This window comes from Aulonocara sp. 'chitande type north' Nkhata Bay, linkage group LG10, assembly GCF_057382095.1.
Source record: "Aulonocara sp. 'chitande type north' Nkhata Bay isolate Kocher_YH1m ecotype deep benthic linkage group LG10, A_spYH_male_GT1.1, whole genome shotgun sequence".
NCBI lineage: Eukaryota > Metazoa > Chordata > Actinopteri > Cichliformes > Cichlidae > Aulonocara > Aulonocara sp. 'chitande type north' Nkhata Bay.
In genome coordinates, this window is record NC_141353.1 from 24,640,461 (window position 1) to 24,668,441 (window position 27,981).

A 27,981-nucleotide genomic window follows, 5' to 3' on the forward strand; every position below is an offset into this window, starting at 1 on the left:
CACAATACATCCAGCTATACCGACAGCAGTCACTGATGTTATGACACGAGCAGCCACTGCTACACACACCGTTTCACACTTGTCCAGAAAATAAATAACACTGCAGTCACAAACAAGATCCCCAAGCTGACATACCACCTGAGAGAAAGAGAGAGAGAAGTCATGAAAGATTAGATTAGAACACACAAAACGTGCAGCATGTGGCACATTTTTATCATCTTTAGATATCGGTATGCTCAGTCAGTAGCAGTAGAGTAGCCCCTATGTCAAAAGATTATAATCTCTGTACTCAGCTGTCACTCATGAGAATATTAGAATTTTACTACTATTTGTTTTTGCTTTACAGTCTACGACTAAACTCACTGGCCACTTTATTAGGTATGCGTTTCTAGAGCTGCACTGTGGTCATAAAAGGATGGATATGGTAAGCAGCGATATTTAGGGAGACTGTTGTGTTGAAACAATCCTCAGTTCGTACTACAAATCAGAAAGAGTGTCAAGAAAATATCCCCCTCATCATTACATCAAACAGCAGCAGCCTGTACTGTTGATATAACGCAGCATGGTATGGTTTCAAGTTGTTTACGCCAAATTTTGACCCGGACATCCAAATGTTGCAGCAGAAATCGAGTCTCATCAGATCAGGCAATCTTCTACTGTCTACGTTTGCTGAGAACGTGCAAGATGTAGCCTCAGTTTCCTGTTCTTAGCTGACAATAGTGGCATCTAGTGTGGTCTTCTGTTGCTTCGAAGTCCCTTAAATCACCTTTTTTCAGCATGCTGATGCTTGATTTGATCGTCAGCGTGCCGTCTTGAACATGTCTACAAACCTAAATGCAATAAGTTGCTGCCATGGGATTGGAACTAGTAACATATAAGGAGTTGTTTGTATCTAAACTATGTGTGACGTGTAAAGTACCAAAATAACACCTATATGAGACACATTTTTAGCTTCTAATGTTAGAGATTCTGCAGCTGGTTTTGGGCTGTGCAGGGCTCTCTCTTCCAGAAGATGATTGAATAAAGAATTATAAATGTTTTGACCACTCCTGAGTCGGGTTTTCTCTGTTCTATCATGGGGATCAAAGAATCGGGTTTAAGATAAGTCACTTGTGTTAATGAGTGATTGAAGAGGTGTGCCTAATAAAGCGGCCATTGAGTGTTCTTCCCAGTATTCTTTCCAGTCAAAGTGCTTTTGCTTGCTTTTACACCTCTTGTAAACCACCTGTAAAATTTCTAACCTTCCACGCACAAACAGCTGAGCAGCAGAGAACAAACCAGAGCAAAAAGGTTAGTGAACACTGGACTTGTTATCTTCAGCTAGATGGGAACATGAATTTTTTTCTCCATATATTGTTTTTACATCAGCCATAATAAATTATTTGGTAACTTTAGTTTTAGTCTATAAAAACACGAATTGCTGGGTGAAAAACAATCATCTAGAACAATTTCACAAACCTCAAAGGGTTTCTGCAATGCAGGTATAAACAATGGTAATAACCAAAGAGTTGACAATGAAGAAATATATAATGGATAGAAAGGTGCTCATGGTATCTGCTACCAAGACGGTAAAAATAGAATGTAAACATGGAGCGAAACACAGAAAACATGGAAAAAAATATCACGAAACTGTAACAAAACTGCATAGGTGGAAAGATGATGAGAGTACAAAGAAAAAGTAATGACAGATGAAGGAAGGTGGGAGAGTGTGCAGACCAGGGTCAAATCTTTTCTTGATTCTGAAAGACACAGAGCCACCCAGTGGTCAATTTGTAAAACTGTTTGAGGTTTATGGCTTTCCTCAGTAAAATATTTAACCAAGGTCAAAAAGAGGGATGGCAGTGATTTGAATTTTCTACCGAAAGCCCAACAGGACTCACCTCTGCTACAGGACACGCCAAAGACTTCAAGGCCAAAGGATAAAGGCAAGAGAAAAGAACAAGAACAGAAACAGAAACTATAGGAAGAAAGAAAGATGAAGGAGGGACAAAGGAAGAGAAGAAGAGAATTAGAGGAACACTTGAGACATGTTAGTCACAGAAGGGACAGGAACAGAGGTTCACTGTGCAGCGGGCGTGGCTCATTGTGAATTATGAAATCATATTTATGACTATCACATGATTTGAGACTGATTCCCTTTTTATCTTTTCTTCTAAACTATCAAAATTCAATTAGCGTTCCTTTATGAGTGTAAAGCCAAGCTGCTGATCATGAGAAATGAGATATTTCTGCATCCAATTGTTTTCACATTAGGCCATCAAACACATCCTACCTTTTCCTCCAGGTCTTTAATCTGCCTCCTCTGGATTTCTGTCTTATCTTCAAGATCACGAATTCTCTGCAATTATTTAGAGAGGGGAAAAAAATAATAACAATACCAGTATAAAGCATGTGACCTACAAACCTACTTCCACGCAAAGCTCTACTGTATCATCAGCAGCCACATTTACAGACAGCAACAGACCTGATGGGCCTGGTGCAGAAGTTCCATCCTCTCCTGGAGGATCTGGCAGTCGTACTCTCGACTCTTCCTCAGCATCTGCCTCCTCAGCTTCTCCACCGCCGTCCGCAGCTCGTCCCTCTGAAGCTCATCCAGAGGCTCGCCGTACTTTATCACCTGGTGAAAAGAAGACAGGCGTGAAGCACAAATACTGGATTGTGATTGATCTGAAAGACTCCTTACACCTCCAGTGTTACTGCTCTTTATCAGCTGAGGCTTTATCAAATCATAAGAATCCTTGAGGGCTTGTAGAAGCCTTTTCTGTTTCTTTATCTCTGTTAATAATCTCACACCAGTCATTCGTTTACCAAGAACTAGCTGTGCCAACAGCTTCGATGATCCAAATTATTTGGGAGGAATTTGGCATTTCTTATCTTAATTAGATAAACCTCACCCACTGTATCAGATGACTGTGGTGACATTTCAAAAGATGGGTGAGACTCAACAAAGCTACAACTGTTTTTGTTTTCTTTAGCCTTTTTTTGGTAAAAATGTATGGCTGTACGGCAATGCATAAATGCATGATGGCAAATCAAAGACCTTGTCTTGCTGCAGGGCGTTGTATAAGGTTGCTTCCAACTCCTGGATTTGCTGTGAAGAGAAGCAATGTAGAAAAGTGTTGTTAGTTAAGTTTGTAAGAACTTATTCACTTTTCTTCAAACGGCTACACGCCTAACAATATTGTCATGATTCTAATCATAAGATTATGTGTCACCTTGGGAACTGAAATTTAGACCCCAAATAAAACGAGGCACTGTTTTCTCAGCCCCAGATGTACAAGAGACAAAAAACACACCCACCATGTATGCCTGATCCAGGGCCTGTTTTCTGTAGTCCAGCTCCTCTTCCAGATATCCTTTCTGTTTGCAAAACATCTCCTGTACACATGGAGCATATTAGGACCAGTGTTTAGCAGAGAAAGAAGTGATAACATAAACTTAAACCACTTCCTAACATGTGGTTTAACTGTTTGAAACTATAGGATATGGATCTGTGAAGAAAACCCAACATCAATGACAGATTTTTTGTTTGTTCGGTTTACTAGTCATAACTTACAGGAAGGATCTGGGTACAACGTGGAATATTCAATAAACCATCGTCATTATTTCTCTTTTTTCCTTTCCTATCTATTCTTTTTTTTTTTTTTTTTAACTGAGCCCAGTGCCACTAAGTAACATTTAACGCCTCCCTGTTAAAGTGTCACGGTGCAAGTCTAGAACTTAATGTGCAGCAGGCACATGGTGCTTCAAATACTGGTTATGGAGACTCTTTGGGTATGATGTGACTTTATCCAAGGAATGTTAATTAAATGTCTTAAAGGCAGAAGGTTAAGCAGAAGAATCAGTCATATCACAAATGATAATCATGAAACAAAGTCTGCCCCTTGTTGTGTCCCACCATCTCTATCTCCAGGTCCATCATCTTCTGGTGCAGTGCTGCCTCTGTCCCCTCAATCTGTTGAATCCACTGGAAAATAACAAGCAACAAAATATGATTTATTAAACAACAGAACAATCTGATGTTAATTTAAACACAATGTAGCTTCCAGCCTTACCTTTTCCGCAAGTGACAAAACAGTGCTAGCCTGAATAATAGCCACTTGCTCCTCATTCCTTAAGTTCTGCACAAAAAAGACATTTAAACCTTAATAATGTAAATGTTTTAGCGACGGAAAATGAAATGTTAAGTTCCGTATGAATTTACCCCGTTGTCTCCGAGGATATCCAGCAGTTTGATGAGATCTGGTATGCATACATCCTGTGGAAAGAAGACAATAAAACTGATTAGGGTGTAAATACATATAAATTCCTTTAATATTTAATCTTTGCTGTTTTTAGCTACTTAACGATAAACTATGATAAAGCATCAGCCCGTCTCACTGCGCACCTTAACTCCTTCCTTCATACAGTAGATCTGCAGTGCACTGACTCCCTCAGAGAAAGGATGCATTCTCAAATGGTTGAATGGAGGAGACCTCCTCTCGCGCTCCTAAAACAGCAAAAAGAAACCCACTTTTTATTATGCAAAAAGTCTTCTGCAAGCCTCCTATGAATTATAACAGCATTATAACATAATCTCTATCATAGGAGCCTAAAATTAATATTTAAATCAGGAGAGAAAAAAACAGGACGAGTACCCGGAGTTCTAATGATGGATTATATCAGTCCCTATCAGTTTCTCTTTGCATGCTTGAGTTTTAGTACGCAGCACTGTCTTTGTTCAGCTACAAAGTTTCTAACTTGGTTCACAAGTTCATTGCAAACGCTGTCATCTGACTAGTGACATGCCAAACCTGACAGCAGCGCTGGAGGTTTTTAGTTTAAACCGAGGCTGAATCACTTTGATGTTGCCAGAGGTGAAATCAGGTGAATGTGCACGGCACGTCCGAGCAAGAACTTTTCCTCTGTGTTCACTAGGTGGCAGTTAAAGCCTTGGTAAGGTGCTGTCAGTCACTGCACCAGAGCAAAGCCAGAACACAGAAACTGCTGTCAGCTGGTTATCGAGCTTGGAAATCAGAGACTCTTGGAGCCATTCCAAGACACGAGGCATGCACCCTGTTAAACAACGATTCTGCTCTTCTCCACAGTCCTCGAGTTAAAGCAGGGATTGTGTTGTGTTGTTCTTTTAAAACCTCACTGTGTTCAACTCAAAGTTTACCTTGTACTTTTACGAAACGATATAATCCCCAGCCTTCAGAAAAAATTTGATAATTTCGGACACCACTTCTTTTCCCCTGTAAAGTGGCTACAGTCTCTCCTGATTTGCCATGAAATATTTCACTGTGGTTTAATTCACTTTAATAAAATCTATGAAATGTAAAACCAATGTGGCTGCTTTAATCACCAGAGTGTTGTTTGTGTAATAATTACACTAAAATCACTTTTTCTCAGCTCTTGGGAAAGCAAAACGTTTTTAACTCAGTAAAAAACACACAAGTTATTTAGGCTCACCTGATTATTAGGCGCACAGACAACCCTTATCTTACTTGGTAGAAAACCCTTTGTGACGTACCTCTAGCTCCAGTATCCTAAACTCTAACAGTTCATTTTGATCTTTGGAGTCTTGAAGCTCCTGCTGCAGCCGATTACAGTCTGACTCCAACTTTTCCACCTGGGTGCCACAAAGGATCAGAATGAATGTGTCTGTTTTCATTTCCACTATTTCATTGTTCACTGATTATCGAAAAAAATGTGAGTCCAACCTTTTCTAACAACTCCTGATTCCTTCTTAGGAACAGCTGCTTCTCTTCAACCCATTTGGAGTCCTGATTAGTGGAAAGGTACACATCATTTCATATATTTATTAAACAAATATGGTTATTTTTTCCAATCCCTTCATGCACACATGCAAACACCTTCATTCATACGTGTGTTTACGCATCCTACCTGTCCCTTCAGGGTTAGTTCCTTCTCCAAGTCCTCTATCTTGGCTTTATACCTGAGAACCTCTGCTTGGAGCTGTTCGTGAGCCTGAACCAGGAGCAAAACAGATATTCATTAGAATTTTTTACAAATCTTGCAAGATTTTAATTTTTGTCTGACATTCACTTCTGACTGCACTCAGGCTCTATAATGGGATCTGTTTAAGCCACACCTAAAACTCTCACAAATGTTGTTTTGGTTTTTTGAGGGTTTTTTGCAGCATTTCAACCCAACATACAACGTACATAATGTCGCTATATGCAGACATTAAAAGAGAACGACTGAAAAGTCTAAAAGAATGTTTTGTGTCCTGGTCAAGCATGGGACATTACCCAATCAATGACGGCAGCTGAACTAATTAAAAAGTACGTCTGACATCCACATGATGTGGCCACGCTCAAAATGACTCTTTTACAGCCTCATACGATAGAATAAATGTCAAAAAATGATTTTATAAATCGTGTGTTTAGATGAATACTTCAGACTAGTGGTAATAAAATTCTCAATAACTGAATTTCTCACTGCTAAGGCAGACAGACGTAACCTTGAATGAACCGTGTTGTACCTCCAACTTAAATAATCCTCGGGGGGACATTAGAATTTTTGGGGGATTGTAACTTTACAGTTTCAGACCAGATCAGAGGTTTCCAGACTGAGCAGTAACTAGTTAATTAATCTTTATACATGTACCTTAGCTTCGATTTCAGCATCCAGTAGGCCTCCTTTCTGTTCCTGCAGCAGGGCGTAAGCTCGCTGTAAGGCCTGGTATTCCCTGGTGAGCTGACGGAAACGTAGCTCTGACTCCTCGTTGGCTAGACTCTTGATTGATACACACAGGAAAAAGATCAAAGGTTATGATTCTAGGAGACAGCATCATTATACTGATACATCTGATGAGCTAACATTACCCAGCTGGTATGACTGAACAAATTTGATGTTGATAGCAGAAGTTTAAAAAGTAAAAACACAATTGAAGGCCCTGATGTGAATATAAATGAGATTACTGAGATTAATGCTAGACTATCTTTTGGATATGATAAATATAAGCTCATACATCATCCAGGTCTTCCTCAGGAGTAGCAGGAGTTCTGTCCATTCGAAATGAAGCCACTGAGGATGTCTCTGAGTCCATAGACTCTTCATCATACCCAAAGAAAGTATCAACCACGATATGCCTCTGCAGAAAATAAATACCAAAATCTTTCACGATAGAGCAATCAATACACTTTTTTTTCCTTTTGGTGCTTCACATTTAACAAAAAGCCATGTTTTGTGTTAAATACTGTCAATTTTTAGTTTTGTTTCTTGCATTATTAACAGGTCGAGTTTCTCCTTGCACTCATTTGTTTAACTACAGTTTACACTCTTATTGAAACAATCCGCTCAAACAGGACTGACTTCCATACTGTTTTTTAATGCACACTTTCTACACACACTTTAAATTAAGCAGCCATTAACAAATTGAATTTATCCTACCTTTATTGGCCTTGAACTTCTTTTATGCCGTTTCTTTCTTAGGAGTTTTTCTCGGTCCTGGAAAATCAGACAGATGAACAACACACTTTAACAATACGACTAAAGACACAGTTACTTTCTTTGATTTTCTTTCTTTAGGTTACATGATCAAATTTATAGAAGCAGCAAAATTACAAGAGCTACCCCATAGCAAAAATGCTATAGGTGTGCAAAAGTCATGAGCCACCCCTCAATTCTTTATATTTGTTTCCAAGGAAACAAAAAGTGGTCTAGAGCAATAGTTCTCCAGGCTTTCTGAATATCTGTGAATGTTTACACACTGGTTTTTAACTTAATTTCAGTCCAGTACTAATTATTTTCAGAGAAACATTTTGTTTGTTTGTTTAAACACGTAACACTGACCTAAGAATCATCCAAGCATAAAAAAGGCACCTAACTCAATAGACAAACCAGTGGTGCATTTCTTTAGTTGGATATAATAAAAAATGATGACGATAACACAGTTTGATATGTTTCAAGGTGATTCTCAAAGAGCTATTAGCAAAAAACCTAACATATCTCGCATGGTGTACCGACCGTGTATCCTTGAAAGAAATTAGGCAGCTGAACAAGTGAAGGACAAAAGAAGAAGTGGCAGGGCTAAAAAGGTTCCTGCAACAATATGTGAAAGTCATGACCTTTGAGAAACAGATCCATCAAAGACCTGACACCGGATCTGAGATCCAGCTAGTCCTTCAGTTGATCCATCAAGCCTCATCAGAGACGGTCTCAGTGGAGTAGCAGCTGTTTCCTTCTTAAGGAAGGGAAAGAGAAATTCCATCAATTTTGATTAAAAATTGGTGGAATTATATAACTTGAAAAGTATCATCCATATTTTTATTTACCACACAATACCACCTGGAAAGGCTCAGACTGGCAAGAGCTTCATTTTATTTTCAGCATGATGACGATCCCAAACACACTACCAGTGCAGTAAAAGCACATTTAGATAGAAATGTTGGCTTCCCCAGAGTCCGGACCTCAACATTACTCCAGCAGTGTGGCATCATTTTAACAGGTGAAGCAACAAAAGGCAGCCAAATCCATAAGAGATTTGGGGTGTCCTTCAAAAAGCCTGGAGAACTATTCCTGAAGACAAAATGATGGGTGGCTCGAGACTTTTGCAAAGTAGTGTACTACAGATGTAAACAACACATATGTGGTTTTAGAATATGTGTGATTGAAATACCATCAAAATGGATGATTGTAGACAAAAAACTCATCTGAAATTCCTGCTATGGGTCATATTTATCAAACCCAAACATATAAACTGGGATATGCTCTATACTGTGCTTGATTTTCTAGTTTTCTAGTAAGGATAGTCATGGCAATACATTTTCACAAGATTAACAAGCATTACACCAATTTTCAGCAAACTATGTCCTGTTTGGAGCAGGTCCCTACTGTGGGTCATCTTGACCATGATGTCATAATAGCTCATTATCCTCTGAAATTACTTCCTTTTCATCTGAATCTATCTGACCTAAGCAGAAAGATTCAGTGTTGTATCAGGACTGTGTCAAAATGTCAGAGCATCACGGCAACAACATGGCTTACTTGATAAATTACTGAAACACTATAAGAAACATACTCTTGTCAGTTCATCAATCATGCTTTGCTGCTCCAAGACTTGAAGCTTGAGAAAGGCTATTTCCTGGTCATCATGGGCTTGGTCCAGGTCATTGAGAGACTTTAGCTTCTTCAGTGGAGGATGAGAGTTTATCCTCTCCTTCTGCAGATCCACAAAAAACACAGAGAAGTGTCCACTGAGATCACACTATTCAAGTGTAAGTCAGCGTGCGTATATACAGAATGAGGCTACTGATACTTTGTGCAGACCATCTCAAGGTTTTCTTTCATCAGGCTCTTCAGCTTCTCCTCCAGCTTCTGGATCGTCTGGGTCAAATCGTCATTCCTCTTACTCAGCAGCTTGTTCTTGTCCAGCAGGGGCTTACACTGCTTCTCTGACTCTCGAACACGTTTCAGCTAGTGAGGGGAAAAAAATCATAAATTTAATTTAAATGGTGATTAAGGAAGACCCGTAAGAAAAGAGATGACAACGAAGCAGCAGCTGGGAACTTTCAAGGAAAAGCAGAAACATTAAAAATGAATTAAGTTTCTTGAATTTCATTGTACCAGTTCATTCCTCTCATCCCCCAGCAGCGAGTTGCGGTCCTCCAGCTTGCGTATAGTCGCATTGAGTTCAGCCATACGCCTCTGGTTTCTCCTCATGTCCTGAAACAAACAAAATGCAATCCTTTATCATTTGACCAATCAAGTCACAAGGGAAGTGTGAAGAATACGTGATGTAATGGACTGCAAAACAGAACAGTCCATCCTGTCTTGTAGTGGTTTTGTTTTGCACTGATTAAAATTAAATTATAGCTTGGAGCTGATTCATGTGCGGACCGCCCCTCTCTTATAGTCTTTTATAGTTTGGCACTTACAGAAATGCCTGAGTGTGTACATGACATGGTTTCCATTTTGACTATTAGACTTTTAAAACAATCTAAACCAAGTGCACTCAAGTGCTTCAGCAAAAGTATTGAAGTGAATTCAAGAAGTAAGACAGTTTCTTTTAAATTAGCAGTTTAATATTATTTGTTTTAATTCCCTGAGCTGCTTCTCGATGGTTTCTCTACTTACTGGGCTGCCACAGTGCTCCGCACCATCTCCAGCTCTGCCTGGGATTTCTCTTTTCGGGCTTCCCAGGCCACACTCAGCCTCCTTAACAAGGAATAACTGTTCATCCAGGGCATCCTTCTGAAGCTGCAGCTTCTGTAAGTAACCCGATGTCGATTCCAGTTCTTTTTCCAGAGCGAAAATGGTGCGGTCCTTACCTTTGATTTCGTCCACCTGTGGTGTGGGAGAAGGAAATGGAAAAATCATTAAGTAATGGCTGAAAGGAAGGCGTTTTATTTCCGATGCTATCCGAATTGTTCCCATCACTCTTTATGACATTATGATCAGAATTAGGGTTTTAAATGTTAGAACAGAAAGTTTAATATGATTTTTGTTTGTATTTTCTTTTAATGTATTTCTAAAAAACTAACAAACAACTGTAAAGAAACCAGACCGACTTACACAAGTAGAGAGGAACAACAGACCCATAAATAGTTGACCCTAACCATGTTATGCTTGAACCATGAAGCAATTATGAGAAATTTTTTTGAAAGTGCAGTGTTTATTGAGCCTTCTGATTAAATTTTAAAATGACATAAATGTAATATAAAATTGAATATATGACGTTTAATTTGTATTATGTTTGCTACATCTGGCATTGTCGTGCAACCTATCACTTAAAGGATGTATTCCACAAATTATTTTGCAATTATTTTGTTATTTTCAGGGCTTGATCAGTATTTTTAAAGCTTGTTTTAAAGGTGTGAAAAGATTTTATGCAGATATTTTAATATCATGTTGTTGTTGTTTTTTTTATTGGCTAAATAAAAGCTAATTTTAGGCATTTCGACTGACAGATAAATTACAAAGACTGCCTTGATAGCAATTTGGAAGGAAATTTGCAGCATTAGATGTGTCCATAATTAAACTCTCTCAGCACCAGGTTTCTACGTTATGCAGGTTACAAATGAAAATGTTTTCCCTGCTGCTCTTTTGTTCTTACATAGGTTGCATTAAACACAAATGTAGCTCATTTAAATAGATAGAAATCTACCCCATTCTTCTCTATGCAACTCGCACTAAAGTGCGGACTACTGTATACTCTGTTGTAGACACAGGCTAGCTAGAGAAACTATTCAAGTAATGATTCCTGTTAAAATTCTTTGAATACTTCTCGAAGTCTCGTGAGAGAGTGAATCCATTATAGAGTTGTGTCTACTAAAGCTCAAACAATAAAAGATTTTAAAGAGTATACCAACACTGATTTTTGGTGATTTAAAAATCAGTTTTTTTTCTTTCAAACACATAAAACATAAATAGATTTCCCTAACATTTTTTATGTGTAGTTATTTATGAGTCCTAAGGTCACAGATTCATGGACGCAGAAATTGTGACATGCTCATTATTCATATGTTGAAGATACATGTGAAACCTGTTTCTAGTTTTATGGTGTTTATTTGCAGTGACTGTTCATACCAGTCTGCGGATGTCTTTCTCACAGTCCCATTTGATCTTAGAGATCTGCTCCTGGTGCTGCTGGTGCTCCACCCGCAGGTCCCCAGCCTTCATCTTGTCAGCCTGGATCATGTTGCTGAGAGCCTCGTCAGTCTGCTTTTTAGTAGACTTCAGCTCTGCTATCTCTTGCAGGAGTTTAACTCTCTCCTGGTCAAAGAAACGACGTGCGTCCTCCTTGGCTTCAAGAGTCAGTGCTGTGCGTACCTGAAAAAGTGAAGGCAGAAAGAAAAAGGTTGACTAGGTTGATAAGAGTTTTATTTATTTATTCTTTTTACATTTTTCTGAAACACAAGTAAGTGTAGGGTGGAATGAAAATCTTAAAATCTGTTTAACGGACATCTTTAAACTCACCTTCTCTCCACTGCCATCACGCATGGCATTCAGTGCTGCTTTCAGCCTCTGGTTTTCCTGGTCTTTGATTTTAGCATGGCGGGCCAGTTCTTGCTCGTGCTGCCGTGTCAGGTTTTCCCTGAGAGCCTGGAGCTCCTTTTGCTTTTCCTCATGCCACTTTGCCCGCTGCTCTGTTAGCATGGCAGTATGACGGTGCTGCTCCTGCTCTCGCACCCGCTTCACCTCTTGCACCTTGTCTCGCTCTAGTTTGCTCACCTTTAGAGGAACACGGAAGGAAGGGTTTGGTTATTTTTCATAAATACATACTATAAAAATTTCTCAAGCTGTCAGTGATGGTTCTGAACATTTTAACATTTAAACTTTATTAAGGTTTTAAAAATACTGTATTTACACAGAAAGTGGTCCAAGAGATAATAGTCCATATATATATATACACTCAACAAAAATATAAATGCAACACCTTTGTTACTGCTCCCATTCCCCATGGGATGGACGTAGAGACCTAAAATTCATTCCAGATACACAATATAACCATCCCTCCCAAACAGTGGTCACAAATCAGTCCAAATGTGTGGTAGTGGGCACATCTGCTATATTGAGATAATCCATCCCACCTCACAGGTGTGCCACATCAGGATTCTGATCTGACATCATGAGTAGTGCACAGGTGTACCTCAGACTGCCCACAACAAAAGGCCACCCTGGAATGTGCAGTTTTGTCTCACAGCAAAATGCCACAGATGCCACAAGCAATGAGGGAGCGTGCAATTGGCATGCTGACAGCAGGAATGTCAACCAGATCTGTCGCCCGTGCATTGAATGTTCATTTCTCAACCATAAGCCGTCTCCACAGGCGTTTCAGAGAATATGGCAGCACATCCAACCGGCCTCACAACCGCAGACCTCGTGTAACCACACCAGCCCAGGACCTCCACATCCAGCAGGTTCACCTCCAAGATCGTCTGAGACCAGCCACCCAGACAGCTGCTGGAACAATTGGTTTGCACAACCAAACAATTTCTGCACAAACTGTCAGAAACCGTCTCTGGGACGCTCAACTGCATGCCCGTCGTCCTCATCGGGGTCTTGACCTGACTCCAGCTCGTCGCCGTAACAGACTTGTGTGGGCAAATGCTCACATTCGATGGCGTTTGGCACGTTGGAGAGGTGTGCGCTTCACGGATGAATCATGGTTCACATTGTTCAGGGCAGACGGCAGCTGAGAATGTCCCAGTTCTTGCATGGCCAGCATACTCACCGGACATGTCACCCATTGAGCATGTTCGGGATGTGCTTGACCGGCGTATACGACAGCGTGTACCAGTTCCCACGAATATCCAACAACCTCGCACAGCCATTGAAGTGGAGTGGACCAACATTCCACAGGCCACAATTGACAATCTGATAGACTCCATGCGACGATGTGTTGCACTGCATGAGGCAAATGGTGGTCACACCAGATACTGACCGGTTCTGGGTCCCCAGACCCCCAATAGCGCAAAAAACTGCACATTCCAGGGTGGCCTTTTGTTGTGGGCAGTCTGAGGTACACCTGTGCACTACTCATGATGTCAGATCAGCATCCTGATGTGGCACACCTGTGAGGTGGGATGGATTATCTCAATATGGCAGATGTGCCCACTACCACACATTTGGACTGATTTGTGACCACTGTTTGGGAGGGATGGTTATATTGTGTATCTGGAATGAATTTTAGGTCTCTACGTCCATCCCATGGGGAATGGGAGCAAAAACAAAAGTGTTGCGTTTATATTTTTGTTCAGTGTACATACTATAAAAATTTCTCAAGCTGTCAGTGATGGTTCTGAACATTTTAACATTTAAACTTTATTAAGGTTTTAAAAATACTGTATTTACACAGAAAGTGGTCCAAGAGATAATAGTCCAGATATATATATATATATGTATATGAGATGTAGTACAGTACCTTGCATTTTTCTTGGTGCAGCTCTATCTGAATGTCAGTCAACTTGGACCTGAGATCTTCATTAGCTGCCTGTAAGGCAGAAATAAGGGCTTCGGGCTTCTCGCCCTTCGTACGCCCTTTCTTAGCCATTGATTCAAGAACTAGAGAGGCTGTTCTAATGCTTTCATTGAGACTTCATATAAGCGTTCCGAGGTGCTCCCAAGGTTTCCAGTTCCTCCTCTTCCTCATTCTCCTATTAGACACAAGGGCTTGGGGTAGGAGGAGAGACAAAAGAGTGACAGAGTTAGACAAAGCAAGTCCAGATTTACTTTAAACAGAGTATGATTAAGATTCTTGTACTTTGAAATAATAAATTCCTGGAAACATAGCAACAAAACTGATGTTTTGCCCCGTCAGACTTCAGACAAGCAAACCAAAAGGTATGAAACCACTGTAGGAATCACCGATTAGGGGAAATACAGTGTTTTAGCAAGCTTGTCCTGCTACACTGTATAAGCCCAGATAAAAAACACTGGTCTCACCCAGGATTAGGACAACCATGCATTGTTAACATCGCAAGAGCACATGGAAGAGAGACAAGGGTGGAGGTGTTAATGCTAGGCTATAACCTAGCTAAAACCTAGCCCTAACGCTAAGCTCCTCAAACCAATTTCCACCACCAGCTTGTTGGCTAACGAAGGCTATTTCATTTTTAGGTAATTATATAAAAATGATGAATGAAGTCTAATCTTATCTAATGTAATCTGAAATATGTAACTGAAAAATACAGTAACAAACTTGGGAATAGTGCATATTTGGGCTAAATGTTCATGCCAGTTAACAGGCTCAAAATGAAAACATGCACTACCTTAGTTTGGTAGAAAAGACAACATGCTCCAATTATTAAACGTCAGTATAAATGGTAAAAATATAAATACACTACAGTTTTGTTGGGCTTTTCAAGTATGATTGACCACTTGGGACTTTTTACCGTATCTATCTATCTATCTGTATATATATGTTATCTGTTCAACATGCAGACACCACTGATACAGTTTTAAAACTACCAGCGTAGTAATTAGTGGTCAACCTCTACTTTCTGAGTAACAGTTACCCAAAAAGTCATGGACCTACTAAATTCATTAGGACTCCCCTTGGGGAGACCAGCTTTCTTGCAGTTTGGCCACATGCAGTTGAGAAGTTGTGGAATTAAAATGGTAATCCTTCAAAGCCACACTGCTAGCATGGCATAAAAAATGGAGATAAGGGTTTTTTGAAGAATTTAGTTCTAATTTGTTAATATTCAGATCTCCCAGCAACCCATTTAAGGTTAGGGATTAGGCTAATATTAGCCTCATGTTTATGGAATTTTGCACTTGGCTTACCTAAATGGAAAAGCTCATAATTATGACAATATTAACTTGAACGGCAACATCGGTTACTTTCTGATTTATTTGTTTGAAACCTCCTGTGAGCAGTTTCCTCTGCACTTATACAGATTTATCTCAGGAGCCCCTGCCTTTTTGCTTTCAAAACCATGTGAGACACCTTGTCCCGTCCATTAACTGGGACCTGTGAAAGGAAAGCCAGAGTTGGTCCCTGTTTTTTTTCCTCACTTTGTGGCATAAAGCAGTTTGATGCCACTTCCTAAAAGTATTTTGTTCTCAGCCTTATAGAATCTGTTATATTCAATATTTTTTTATGCCTGTAAATTCCGCATGTCCATAAAAAAGTTACATAAAACCTTTTAGAACTGTAGTTCTTTGTGACTGTTGCTCGGTCAGCTTCTTTCATGTGCATTCGATTTCTTGTTTGACTACAACTGTTACATGCCTAATTATAGTCACGCAAGAAATTATAGTCACTCATTAACATAACAAAAAAGCAGTAAACACAATGCACACAATAGAAACATCCTCATAATTTTTTACTATCAGTATGATGACCTACACATGCATGATGTTATGGTAAATCCCTAAGGTCATACAGATCCAGTGTGTCACAAGAAGCTTTGCCTAGACAGAAAGAAGCCAATAATGACAATTTCTGTGGCAAGAGATTTTCATTTGAGAAATTTTGCGGTGTAAATAAAACCTGAACAAGCAAGTAGGAAGTGAAATTGTCCTGATCATATTGGCTTATTATCAAACCAAAGTGGTTTTGGAACAGATGGTTGTCTGGATATGCCGAGTCAGTGGTAATCCTTCCTGCCCCACAATCTGACTTCTGTTTGTGCACAGCCTGAGGTCATCTGAAAGCCAACGACCTGCTAAAAGCCACAGATAGACTTGTGCAGCAAATATAGGACATTTGGGCTAAAATAAGACTATGAGAGACTTGTCCTATCAGTTTACTGAACCCAGTCTATTTTCACACATTCACACACTAGTCCGGGGTAAAATAATGCTCAGTTCATTTCAATATTATTTATATAGGACCAAATCACAACAACAGTCACCTCAAGAAGCTAAGGTCACCTAAAGATGGTAATGCAGGCCTACCGCACTTACTGCATCTGCGTGTAAGATGTACAGTAAGGCTTCAATGTCTTGCTCAGTGGTAGAGAAAAATAAATGGCAAACTCATGAGCCAAAAGGACAGCTTTTAGCTCATATATATGTTGCTTTACTGATTAAAACAGACATTGTTCTTATGGCAATCAAATTAATTACACAAGAAGGTAAATATAGGCTTTACCTTGACCAATCTGTCTAAAAAAAATAATAGATAAATAATAAATACTCAAATTACCATCTGGAGTTGCAGTCTAAAGATTACAGGTTTGGTGCCTTTTTTAATGTATTATGCATATGCTAACATGAAATATGTTAATTATGAAAAACAGAGTATGATGTATTGCGTGTGACTGTGTGTACAACACACATGTTGTATTTAATATTAGTCATAAAAATGTATTCTGCTGAAATTTTTAACTTTACTTTTAATACCTTATGAAGAACACAGAAATAGATAGTCCCTTGATGATTTGGATGATGAAGGTTAGCCATTACTAGGCTCTTGTAATGGCTGTGCTGCTAAAATTCTTCTTAAATGGCATATATATACATATAAATATGACTATCAGCTATTCGTGACTTTGCCTGTTCTATGCAGATTCAACCAAAGGTTTATAGATTAAACTGTTTCTAAACTCTTTGGAAACATTGTTACAAGGTCACTGTTTTAACACATTTGTAGAGACGTGCAGACTGTTTTCCTCTAATACACTACCCACAAAATGTTCATATGAAAGTGAAAAAGACTGTGCATTGTCACAATGACTCACAAGGAACTGGACTACGTCCCTCATAATCTGAAGTGGAATGACATAACATTGCTTAACAGATTTGACGATGCAGATTAGAGATGAAGTAATCATCACGTTTAGTCCACACGGGCTCCTTATTTTGCAGTTAGTTTACAGTGCGGCTTTTCAGAAGTACTGCTGACGTTATTAAGCATCACTTCAGGAGGCTGTCCAAAGTAACACTAATGAAGTAGCAACAAGTAGCAACTTCAAAAATGATTTGCAATAAGAGTGCAGGACAGTTATGTCATGTACATTACCATTTTAACACCACTGTCTGTAATCTATGAACGAATTTGAAAATGTTTGCAGAGGAAACTTGAGCTTACTCGAGTTTGCATCTTCAGTAGATTTCTAAGTATGATGTGAAAGTATAACCAGATTTGCACCCTTAAACATGAAATATTTCAACAGATATTTTTCCTGCCAATTCAATTGTATATATATATATATTTGTTTTCTTAATATTTAATTAATTAGATCGACTATTATGAAATAATTAAATATTTGGCCATATTAACAAGTCCCTATAACAATTTTTCCAGAGCCACAAGTGATGTGAAAAACACTTTTTGGAGGATTTATGTAGTTTTCATGTTGTTTTGAAGGCAAACCGGGTTGTTTCTTCACCCATCGCGTGTGTTTTTGAACACAGAAAAAGCAAATGTTGACTGGAAAATATACATTTGATATAAGTTTACATTGGTGTATTGTACACAAGTTTTTATAATATGGAAAATACTAAGGCAGTTGAGGTACTCTACATTTACAGGAACACTTCCTGTTTCTTTGATATTCATAATGTTGTTATACAATGTACAACACTCTCCTTTGTGGCATGAGTGCAATACCCATATATGAAAACTCTAATAATAGTAATGCTGATAATTCATTGACAAGTCATCTCTTTTCATTTTGGTTAAACTGACTAGACCATCATCATGCAAAGCCAACCGCCTCACCATGACTACTAATACTGTATTAACCTACAAACCATCCACAGAAGCCAGATACTGTTCTGGAGGAGTAGGCTAGATATGTATTTGCGATAAGCCTAAGTCAATTTGATTGCAGTTACGTTCCCCAGCAGGGAAATGATCTGTTGGCTAGCCAAATTAACATTATTCACCCACACAGAGGCATTATAGGTCCCACTGCTCAGTGCAACACAAGTACCCACTTTTTAACCTTACAGGCTTCTACTTCTAGTTTTCACTTTCAGTATCAGGCATCTTTGGTGACTCTCAACAAGATTTTTAGGGAAGGATTGTGATTCATATTTCCTTGCTTGTTAACAAATAGCAAAAAAATCCTTCAGAGCTGTCATTTGTGATCTATATTTCCCTCAGGAACAGCCAAGTAATATTCTTACTCAGCACTGTCCTCTTTTCCAATGAGAGCCAGTTTAATATTTAAACATGGGGTTTTATAGCGGGAAGCCTTGCATATAAAGTAAGGAATTTTTTGGAAGCTGCTAAATGGCAGGTAATGGACAATTTAAGCTAGTCTGAGAGGCATCTCTCAGATATATTTTAGTATTATATTATGATAAAATTATAATGCTGTGATTGGGGATCATCATCATAAAAACTGTAGCTCACTAGAACACTAAACTCTAAACCTATATCTTATATTTGGACAAAGCTGACTGGTTACAAGCCATTTAGCAAATTATTCATGTTTCATTTGCATAAAAAGTTTAAATAGATTCAAATGAGGAAATAAATAAAACAATAAAGGATGCTAAGACAACACAAGACTCTTTTGTAAAGAGACAAATTTCAACCCTAATACTGCAAAAAATGACAACTTGCTATATTTTTAAAAAGTGCAATATACACTCAACATACTTCACACAACACAATCACTCAAAATCTTTACAACAATATTAGCAATCAACATCACACAAGACTAAGAAACTATATAAAAGAAAATCTTAGAGTATCAGTACCTTATACAAGCTTCCTGGTAGCCGTCGAAACTAACTGTAAGAAACCCGACAGCTACAGCAGCCTCTTGGATAAGAAATGACATAACTGGGTAACACTTTATGGACTCACAGACTAAGACAAGTTAATGAAAATGCATCTTTCATGCCAAGAAGGGTTTAGGGAACCAAATCTTTCAAACTCTGTTGACAGTATTCCTCTAAGAACTAGTGAGCACTCAGCAGATCAAGAAGATCAAGCATCCATCACAGCAGCATCACTTGAATAATACATTTTTAACTATAGAGATTTAACCATTATCTCTAAAATGTATAGCTCATGTGAGCAAACCAGGATGCTAATGCTATGAGATCAAATATATGTGGTGACCATACCTCTTTAATCCACAAAGACCACTATTTTATGCATTTGTGACCAATCACGTTCACCTTCAATTCAGTGCTGATATTTAAAACATGTTTCTTGGACTGCTGTCTATGTTCCCAGTGTTTATACCGTATACAAGGATATCTTTATAGGTCAGTACTGCATGGTAAGCAATCGACTTGAGTTATGTGGAGATGACAGGCAAAGAGATGCCAACCAAGTATAAAAATTTAAAAAAAAATACTCAACAGCAATTTCTCCAACAATTAAATGGTCCATAATTCTAATTCAACAATTGTTTAATTGCACTTGACCAAAGATGGACATTTATTTATTTATTGTCAGTTGATTATTTTGAAGTTTTTAACAGGGTCTTAAATATTGTTGATATACCGGTAATAAACATAAATGCATAATATCAATTAGAAATCCAACTTACCAAAATATTTTGTCTCACAGACAGATAGCAAAAGCAATTATTTTGTGTCATGGTACTACTGTACACCTGACAAGCAGAGGGTAAAGTGAGATTTGGCAGGCGTGAAAAGATTGTGTGTAGCAGTGTATGGGGAAAAGAACCACCTAGAAATAAGTCACAGTAATTTTCATTGTGAGATTTGTTATGTACAGGCTGTCATCGGCTGACCAGATTCTCTGCTCTTTGTGGATTTAGTCAACTGAATTCAAACAAATAAGCAAGGTTACACGAGCTACCGTGGCTGCTTTCCAACACCTAGACAGCATAAAGCTAGTGCAAAAGGAAGGATTTGGCAAGTGAATCTAATCAGTGTCATCACCTTAAATTTAAAGTGATGTCTGCAATCCTAGATGTAACCTAACACTGAACATGAACACCACAGCCACTCTGCATCCAGCATATAGTGGTGCATTACTGGAAACTTCACCGCAGTCTTTCAAGCTAGTGACTTCAGCCTGCTCTAAACGACACCCTCTGAAAAACACAAAGTTCTTATACTTCACTTTGTTTGGAATGACTTTCACAGTATAAAAAAAAGAAATTTGCAACATTATGTTTCGATCCAAACACTACAGAATCAATTAGGACATTACAAGAAGCTTTAAAATTCCAGTTTTTCAAATGTCCTTGCAGTTTCTACCTTTGAAAAATCTCTTATCTTTCTCGCCTTTCCTCACTTTCTTACATCTTTCTCCATCCCTGAAAATGTCACAGATGTTGTAATGTAATGGATTTCTTTTTCCACTCCCTGAAAAATAAACCGACTGTACGTCTACCTAGCAGACACGCTGTGGCAAGCTACATTAAAACATGTTTTTGTGTTTGGTGATATTTGCTTTTTTATTTTTTATTTTTTTATTACCTCACTGAAGAAAAACTCCTTTTACTGTATTATGCATAAATCCCCCTATCAGGTTTAGTTGCTCTTTAACTGAAGGTGCCAGAATGCCATTAATAACTATTAGCCCAAAATCCACTTTCCTTTTGGTATAATTTTCATCAATTCCTGAGAGAGAAAAAAAATCTACATCTCTAGTGTCTAAGTGCTTAACTATGGTTTCGAGTTAGTTGATATTTTTGTCGGCTATTCAGTCCTAAAAAAGTTCCAGGTGAGCTTGAAGCTTCACTAAGAAATGCATGTAAAACAGGAAAAAGTCACAGCTGTACTGAGTGACTGCTACTGCCTTTTGAAGCTGTATGGTAAATGTGACATCTTAAAGACTTCTGGTATTCATTTCGAGGCAGATTTTAGATCACCTAAAATAATAATATTGTAACTGTCCAATTTCTAATCCAATACTGAGAAACAATGTGTTGATCTAAATGTTAATGCAATTTGTTGCTGAGCAAGCAGAACAACAACTTTATCTGAGCTTTTCAATGATAGTAGGGGTCAGAAGCTTCAAACAGAGTTCATTAGAGTGTCACGACTAAGCCATGAAGTCAATACACTACAAAATACATTAGAATACACAGAACAGAGAGCTAAAATGTGAAAAAGCTCTAAGGAACTGCACAGCTGGACAATGACCTAGGAGTTTTAAAGTGTGATGGCATCATTCACATTATAAAATGTCCCTAAGTTAGGCTTCAACAACCACTGGTCAAACACACTAAAAACAAAACCATGTAAGTGGAACACGTTTTGTAGTAATAGTACTGTGATGACTGGGAGATATGATTGGTAAGTCTTAACTAAAACCATCCATGCTCACAGTAACTGATTTTTTTAATATGAAAAAAATAGCTAAGAATGAAAAAGAACTGATTTTCTCTTTGCACTCTGAATGAGTGTATGTGCATGTATCATGGTGTTGGTGTATCAATGTGAGCTTGTGTGCATTAAATACTACGACACGAAGCACACTGGCACCATGACCCACTTTTGACTCCTCAGACATTAAATTTGGTTGTTAGCGCTGGATTTTCCAGCAGACTATCAGAGGGAGCATTAGAAATACGAGCCGCAGCTTCAGTGTGACTGAAAATAGAGTTAAAACACAGAAATGATTGATGGTCACAAGGACGCATTTTTGCATTGTTTGAACAATTGCTAGTGATTTAATGTTAACCTGGACTACATGCTGATTCTGCATATAGCAGTGTGTGTTACAGTTTTGCCAAATGCATTTAAATCAATGGCAGCTAATTCACTGCCATTGATTTTATGTATCATAAAGAGATTACATACAATCTTTGCTCCAAAACGGGACCCTACTGATTTCTGCAAACATTTATTTATACAGTATGTGGTAAACAGTGGTCAAGCTTGAAGATGACTGAAATAACCCCTTTATATGTAAACTTACTCTTGTGGTAAGGGCATGTAAAACACCTTATCTTTTTCAGAAAACAGGCGTCAGCACTACTTGTAGGACTATACCTTTTACAGTAAGCTTTTTTTAAGTAAGCTTTAAGCTTTTTACAGATGCTAGAATTCTGTGGATAACATTCTGAAAAGGTTCATTTTCCCCATATCGGGATTTTCTCAAAGCCTAGCCAAGCATTTTTTCCCTAACCCTGTCCAAACAGTCACATGGTTGGAAGTCTTTTGTTTAATATGTGCCACCACCAAGCCTTCCACCTATTGATGTGGATTTTTACACTGCTTTACTATGAACACTAGTAGTGCAAAACTGAAAACATACATGACAGCCACTTTTTAGGTACACATTGCTAGTACCAGATTGGATCACAGTTTCATGCAGAAAATATCCCATTAGCGTCACACCACTAGCAGCAACCTGAACTGTTGAGGATGAATGGATGCATGCTTTTATTTTGTTTACATCAAATTCAAACATTCGACAGTTGCAGCAGGAATCGAGACTGATCTGACCAGGCAACGTTATTTCCAATCTTCTATGGTCCAATTTTGATGAGCACATATGGGTTGTAGCCTCAGTTTGCTGTTCTTAGCTGACAGAAGCAGCACCTGGTGTGGTCTTCTGCACCCACAACCCATCTGCTTCAAGGTCCAAGGTATTACATGTTCAGAAATGCTCTTCTGCATACCTTGGCTGCAACAAGTGTTTATTTGAGCTATAGTTGCCTTTGTTATTAGCTCTGTCTGGCCATTCTCCTCTCTAACTTCTGGTTCAGAGAACTGTGAATCTGATAATTCAACTGTCTGGACCATGTCTACATGCAGGTACAATGTGTTTCTTGTATACATAATTCTCTGCCAAATTCAAAGCACACAGGAATAAATACCCTACTGTATGTTCAGTCATTCAATATGATTCATAAATGTCACAATCCACCTAACAGTTATCACTTAAGGCTCACAGATATGATATGATATGTGTAATATGATTTTGTAAACACAGACTGAACACTGTTGGCAGCTCGTGTTCCAGATGTGAAGCAGAAATCCAACCTCCTCCCTAATACCAGACCTAGACGCACAGACTGATCTCTTTAGCACTGTTATGTCCACGTGTTTGTGACTGCTCAACCAACTGTCACTTTCAGCTTTATCTTTCTGTCATGTTCTTTTTTCAGCAAACACAATCTTGCATTTCAGGACTATTTTTGATTTAGTTAATCCCCATTATGCAACCCTCTCAGTAAAAGTTAGCCAGACCAATGCCAGTATTGCCCCAACATCGAGGGGCAAACTAAGTTTAATCAGTCTGGTATAGAGCTGTGACATAACCTGGTTCAACGTGCCATCACTTTGGCTGAAGTGAAGAAGAACTGTTCTTCTTGTTTTCGGATTACATTTCAGTCCTGACCAAAAGATGCTTTCTAATCCATTTGCCTGAGGTCAAAATACCAACCCTGTGTATAAGCAGAGCTCTGCTAATGCTGGAAATAGTGCAGGAAATGGATCTAAATGACTATGGTGTACATCTGCTCCATGTTTAAAATACTTGGTTTTCTTTTCATTTTTTTATTTAATAATTCATATTTAAACAAATTAAAGTTGAAAAAGTAAATATAATTCTAAAACAATAGTTTATTAATAAGAGTAGGAAATAAGGTGTATCTTGCAAGATTAACAAATTGAAAAATACATTTGTTGAAACAGGAAACAGAGATGGTGGTTTGCATTGTTGTTATTGCAAATTTTAATTTGTAATTTTTCCTGTATACCTGGCTAAATGTCCACAGACATTATAACATCTACAATATGGCTGTAATATGTAGTGATGGCTTGCAATTATAGTATGGCGTTAGCATTGACTGTTATGTTAAAGCTGCAAGCTTTTGTAGTTGTTCAGGACGAAATATTCCTCTTTATACCCAAAGTAATCCTTGATGATGCATGGATAAGAACTGAAAATAGGATTCTAGACTTAATGATACAGGGATATATATAACTTCCTCACCTCTGCTCAGCTGGTTCTGACAACAGCAACATATTTAACATATTTATAAAGCATTATTATTAGTAATAAGCCCACAGGCCCAACCAAAGAAAAAAAGGTCTTATCTCATTTTTTTCGTGTTTTTGCCATCTCCTTTTGCCACATTTTGCTATTGGTGTTTTGTATTGGATGACTCTTGCATTTATAAAGCAATCTATAAACAATTAGCTTGTGGTCAGTTATTAGACTGCATCTGCCCTGGCCATGAAACAATACTGTGACAAACACCTTCCCAGCTGGGGTGATGTCTGTTAAATCAGGCCAGTGTAACACCCCGAAGCAGTTGTAGGCTACAGACTCTGAGCCTCAATCTGGAGGCCTTGCCAACCCACTGTGGACTAGCATCCTCTTGCAGCATCACTGCAGCATCCTTTCCTTTTACGACACGGCCAGCAATGTGTAACGATCTGTCAAGCAGAAGAAGAAGGGAAAAAACAGAACTCACGTCCAGAAAAACCACACGTGCCTAATAATTATAGAAAAGGATGCTTATCTGTCTTTACCAAGAGGCACAAGCAACACCACCTGGGATCCACACAGCACAACAATCACGGCTACGAAAAGCTCGAAATATGCTCGATGTAGCGTGAGCATCCGGCTCTGCATGGCGAGGAAAATCCGGACTCAGGCTCCATCCTCGTCATCTTTAAAGGGTTTGCTGGTGTAGGCCGAGCTCTGCCACTTCCGACAGGCAGGCTAGATCTCTGCTGCCGGCTAAATAAGACACGCTTTAGGGTTTTATGCCACAGAACGCGATGGTGGCCTCTCCTCGCTCCAGTAGAGGTGAGATTAAAAAAACAAAACCAGTTTATATCTCTCGCTTCGCTTCTGGGCTGATCAATGTGAGTCAAGCCAACAGGCCCGCTAGTCTCAGGAACTCCCAGTTCAGACGGTGATAAACCTCAACTACAGCAGCCACACTGCCGACAGATTTCATCGCCTTACCTCACAACAGATTCCCATCCAATGTGAAGACCTAACGGGTGAGAAACCACATCCATGGCATGCTTCCGTTACTAACTAAGAGAAACACAATCGCCTGCTATGATCTCTGCATCAGCAGCAGCCCCGTACAATGAAGTGATGGCCGGTGGTGATGATGCTGGGAGCCCCGCCCTCCTGTCAGCGTAGCCAGAATGAGCTCACTGATTTTCAGCCCAGCCGGCTCCAGTACCGCTGCAGTCCACCAGTGCAACAGCACTGCTGTACAAAACCTGCAGCTTTTCTTTGCCTTTAATTTTTCCCCCCAGTAGTTTGTTTTCCCGTATTTGCCAGATGACATACAACGCTTAGTTAAATTACATGCACGTCTTAAACACACAAATATCTGTATGACTTCTAATTTTCTGCTTCTAAACTCAGTCAAAACGGAGGTTATTGCACTCAGCCCTAAAAATCTTAGAAACATAGTGTCTAACCAGTCTAGATGCCATTACCTTGACCTCCAGGGACACTCTAATTAAACGTTGAGACATTTTTGATGTTCAGTTTGCATATTAAACAAATGTGCAGAACCAAAGTTTAATTTAATATCCTTCTCTTCAGTTACCAGGTCTTGAATAATCACACATCATTATATTTTAAAAACCTCATAGTACCTTATTGTTCTAAGTTCTTTGCTCTCAGACTGCTGACTTACTTGTGGTTCCTATAGTTTCTCAGTGTTGAGTTTGCAGCAGAGCCTTCAGCTTTCAGGCCCGTCTTCGGTGAAATCAGCTTGCAGTTTGGATTCAGGACACAGACACCTCCTTTACTTTTAAGATAAGGCTTAAAACTTTCCTTTTTGATAAAGCTTATAGTTAGGGCTGGATCCAGTGACACTGAATCGTCCCTAAGTTATGCTGTCGTAGACTTAGACTGCTGGGGGCTTAGAGTTTCTTCTTCGTTCATCTGTTTTTCACCTAGTGAATATTTTTTAACTCTTTTTTTATAGTTTGTCCTTTCTCCAGTCTCCCTCTGCTCTGTTCTTTTCCCCCTCATCCCCAACCCAGCGTGCCAAATGGCTACCCCTCCCTGAATCTACTTCTTGATTTCTTCCTGTTAAAAGGGAGTTTTTCCTTCCCACTGTCACCAAGTGCTTCAACATCTGTATTGACTGATATTTAGGGTTTCTCTCTAACATATTGGGATCTTTAACCTATTATATAAAAAGGTAACAGTTGAGGTGACAGCTGGTTTTACTTGTCACTATATAAATAAAACTGAATTAAATGAACTGACATTTTGCAAAAGTTCACATTTGGGGTGCTTCAGTGTCATCTTTCTGCCTTTGTATCATTTTCAGATCCTTGGTATTGAGTATTAGCGCAGTTTAAAGAGTATGACAACTTATCTCGATCAGAAACTGCCAACACATGATAATTCATGATAAATAATTATAATGCATAACAAATAATTCTGCCCTGCCTTAAACAGTGAATTAATTTTAAGGAGGCAAAGTTCTGAGGCTTATTGCTTTAGAGTGTTGCCCAAGCTTTTCTTCTGTTTGCAGGAGTAAACAGGAGTAGTTGCTGTCAGGGTCCTGGGACTGGGCGACCCAGGATCTCTGAGCAGTTATGAATTATATTATTATTATCATTATTATATGTATTTTGGTGTTGCTTCCCTTCTCTGTGCTTGTGTGTGTATATATGTGTGTGTGGCTGAGCACCCGTTTATAGGCGGCGTCAGGCCTGGAGGGTGTGGTCCTGCAAGGGGACTGGCCACACCCGAAGCCACACACCTGCTGCTGATCAGGCCTCGTCGGGGGAGCTACTTAGGAGAGAGTTGGAGCTCCCACCGACGCGGGATCATTGCATGAGACTCCACGTTAGTCGTCCTGTTACCGAGTTAGTGTGTGTATGCCCGCAAGTTGTATGTGTCCTGACGGCTGCGTCTTTTGTTTCCCGCAGGAGGAGCGTGGAAGACACGGGAGCAGCGAGCACCGGGGGGTGCTGACACGGGAGCGGAGAGCACAGAAACACGGACTATTCACGGGGAGACACGACACGGGAGTCTGGGAGAACACGGGGATTTATTGCTACGTTGTTTTTCACTTTGTAAATAAACACTGCCTATACATAGAGCACCGCGCCTGGGTCCTCCTTCCCCACTCCTTCCACGGTGTGCCATGCCATACCGTGACAGTTGCTTATTTTCTCTACAATAAATAAATAATGTGAAGATGCCTGTTAAAGTTCAAGGGCATGTCTATATCTTTACATTACTTTATTTATTAGTCAAACCAATAAAAATAAGCAGAAAATTAAATGCATATTATTCTCAGTGTGACATTTGGACTTTTTTGTTTTAAAGAGAGCTGTGTGGTACGAAAAATAATGTTATAAATAATGCCACCTAAAGGTCGATCTAAGAATTGTGCGTAATTGCCTGTTGTTATGCACAATTCTTAGGTCCGTTAGGAACTATTGGCTGGACGTCGATTTTCTTATACAGAAAAACAAGACATTTAATGTTTAACTAAATTAATATGATAAATGTCGCTAGACTCTTCAGCTGTCTGAATCAATTTTTGACATTGTTTTTTTTAGTCAAAACAGTTTTAAATGTCTTCTCTGAGTTCGAGATCCAAGTAAAGCTAAAAATCTGTTGTTTTTTCTGCATTTATTTGTTTACCGTACTATGAGTTAAGATATATGAGGCTATATAAAATAATA

The 27,981-nt window shown here is 39.0% G+C and overlaps 1 protein-coding gene and 1 long non-coding RNA gene across 2 annotated transcripts; one reads left to right on the forward strand and one right to left on the reverse strand.

The window, feature by feature from the left end:
* jakmip2 (janus kinase and microtubule interacting protein 2) lies at positions 1-25,425 on the reverse strand. Its single transcript, XM_086309238.1, has 24 exons — positions 25,271-25,425; positions 13,874-14,121; positions 11,926-12,180; positions 11,536-11,778; positions 10,084-10,293; positions 9,574-9,672; positions 9,277-9,423; positions 9,029-9,169; positions 7,399-7,455; positions 6,977-7,099; positions 6,613-6,741; positions 5,887-5,970; positions 5,703-5,765; positions 5,513-5,611; positions 4,388-4,489; positions 4,205-4,258; positions 4,056-4,121; positions 3,899-3,967; positions 3,301-3,378; positions 3,041-3,091; positions 2,465-2,617; positions 2,273-2,338; positions 1,881-1,957; positions 1-138 (listed from the first exon to the last, which is right to left on the reverse strand). Exons 2-23 carry the CDS (start codon positions 14,000-14,002, stop codon positions 1,907-1,909), a joined length of 2,469 nt encoding a protein of 822 aa, XP_086165364.1. The 5' UTR covers positions 14,003-14,121; positions 25,271-25,425; the 3' UTR covers positions 1-138; positions 1,881-1,906.
* LOC147320956 (uncharacterized) lies at positions 24,815-27,926 on the forward strand. The gene is made up of 3 exons (XR_015131300.1): positions 24,815-25,308; positions 25,980-27,133; positions 27,217-27,926. It is a non-coding gene; the product is annotated as an uncharacterized LOC147320956 (long non-coding RNA).
* The last annotated feature ends 55 nt before the right edge of the window (positions 27,927-27,981 follow it).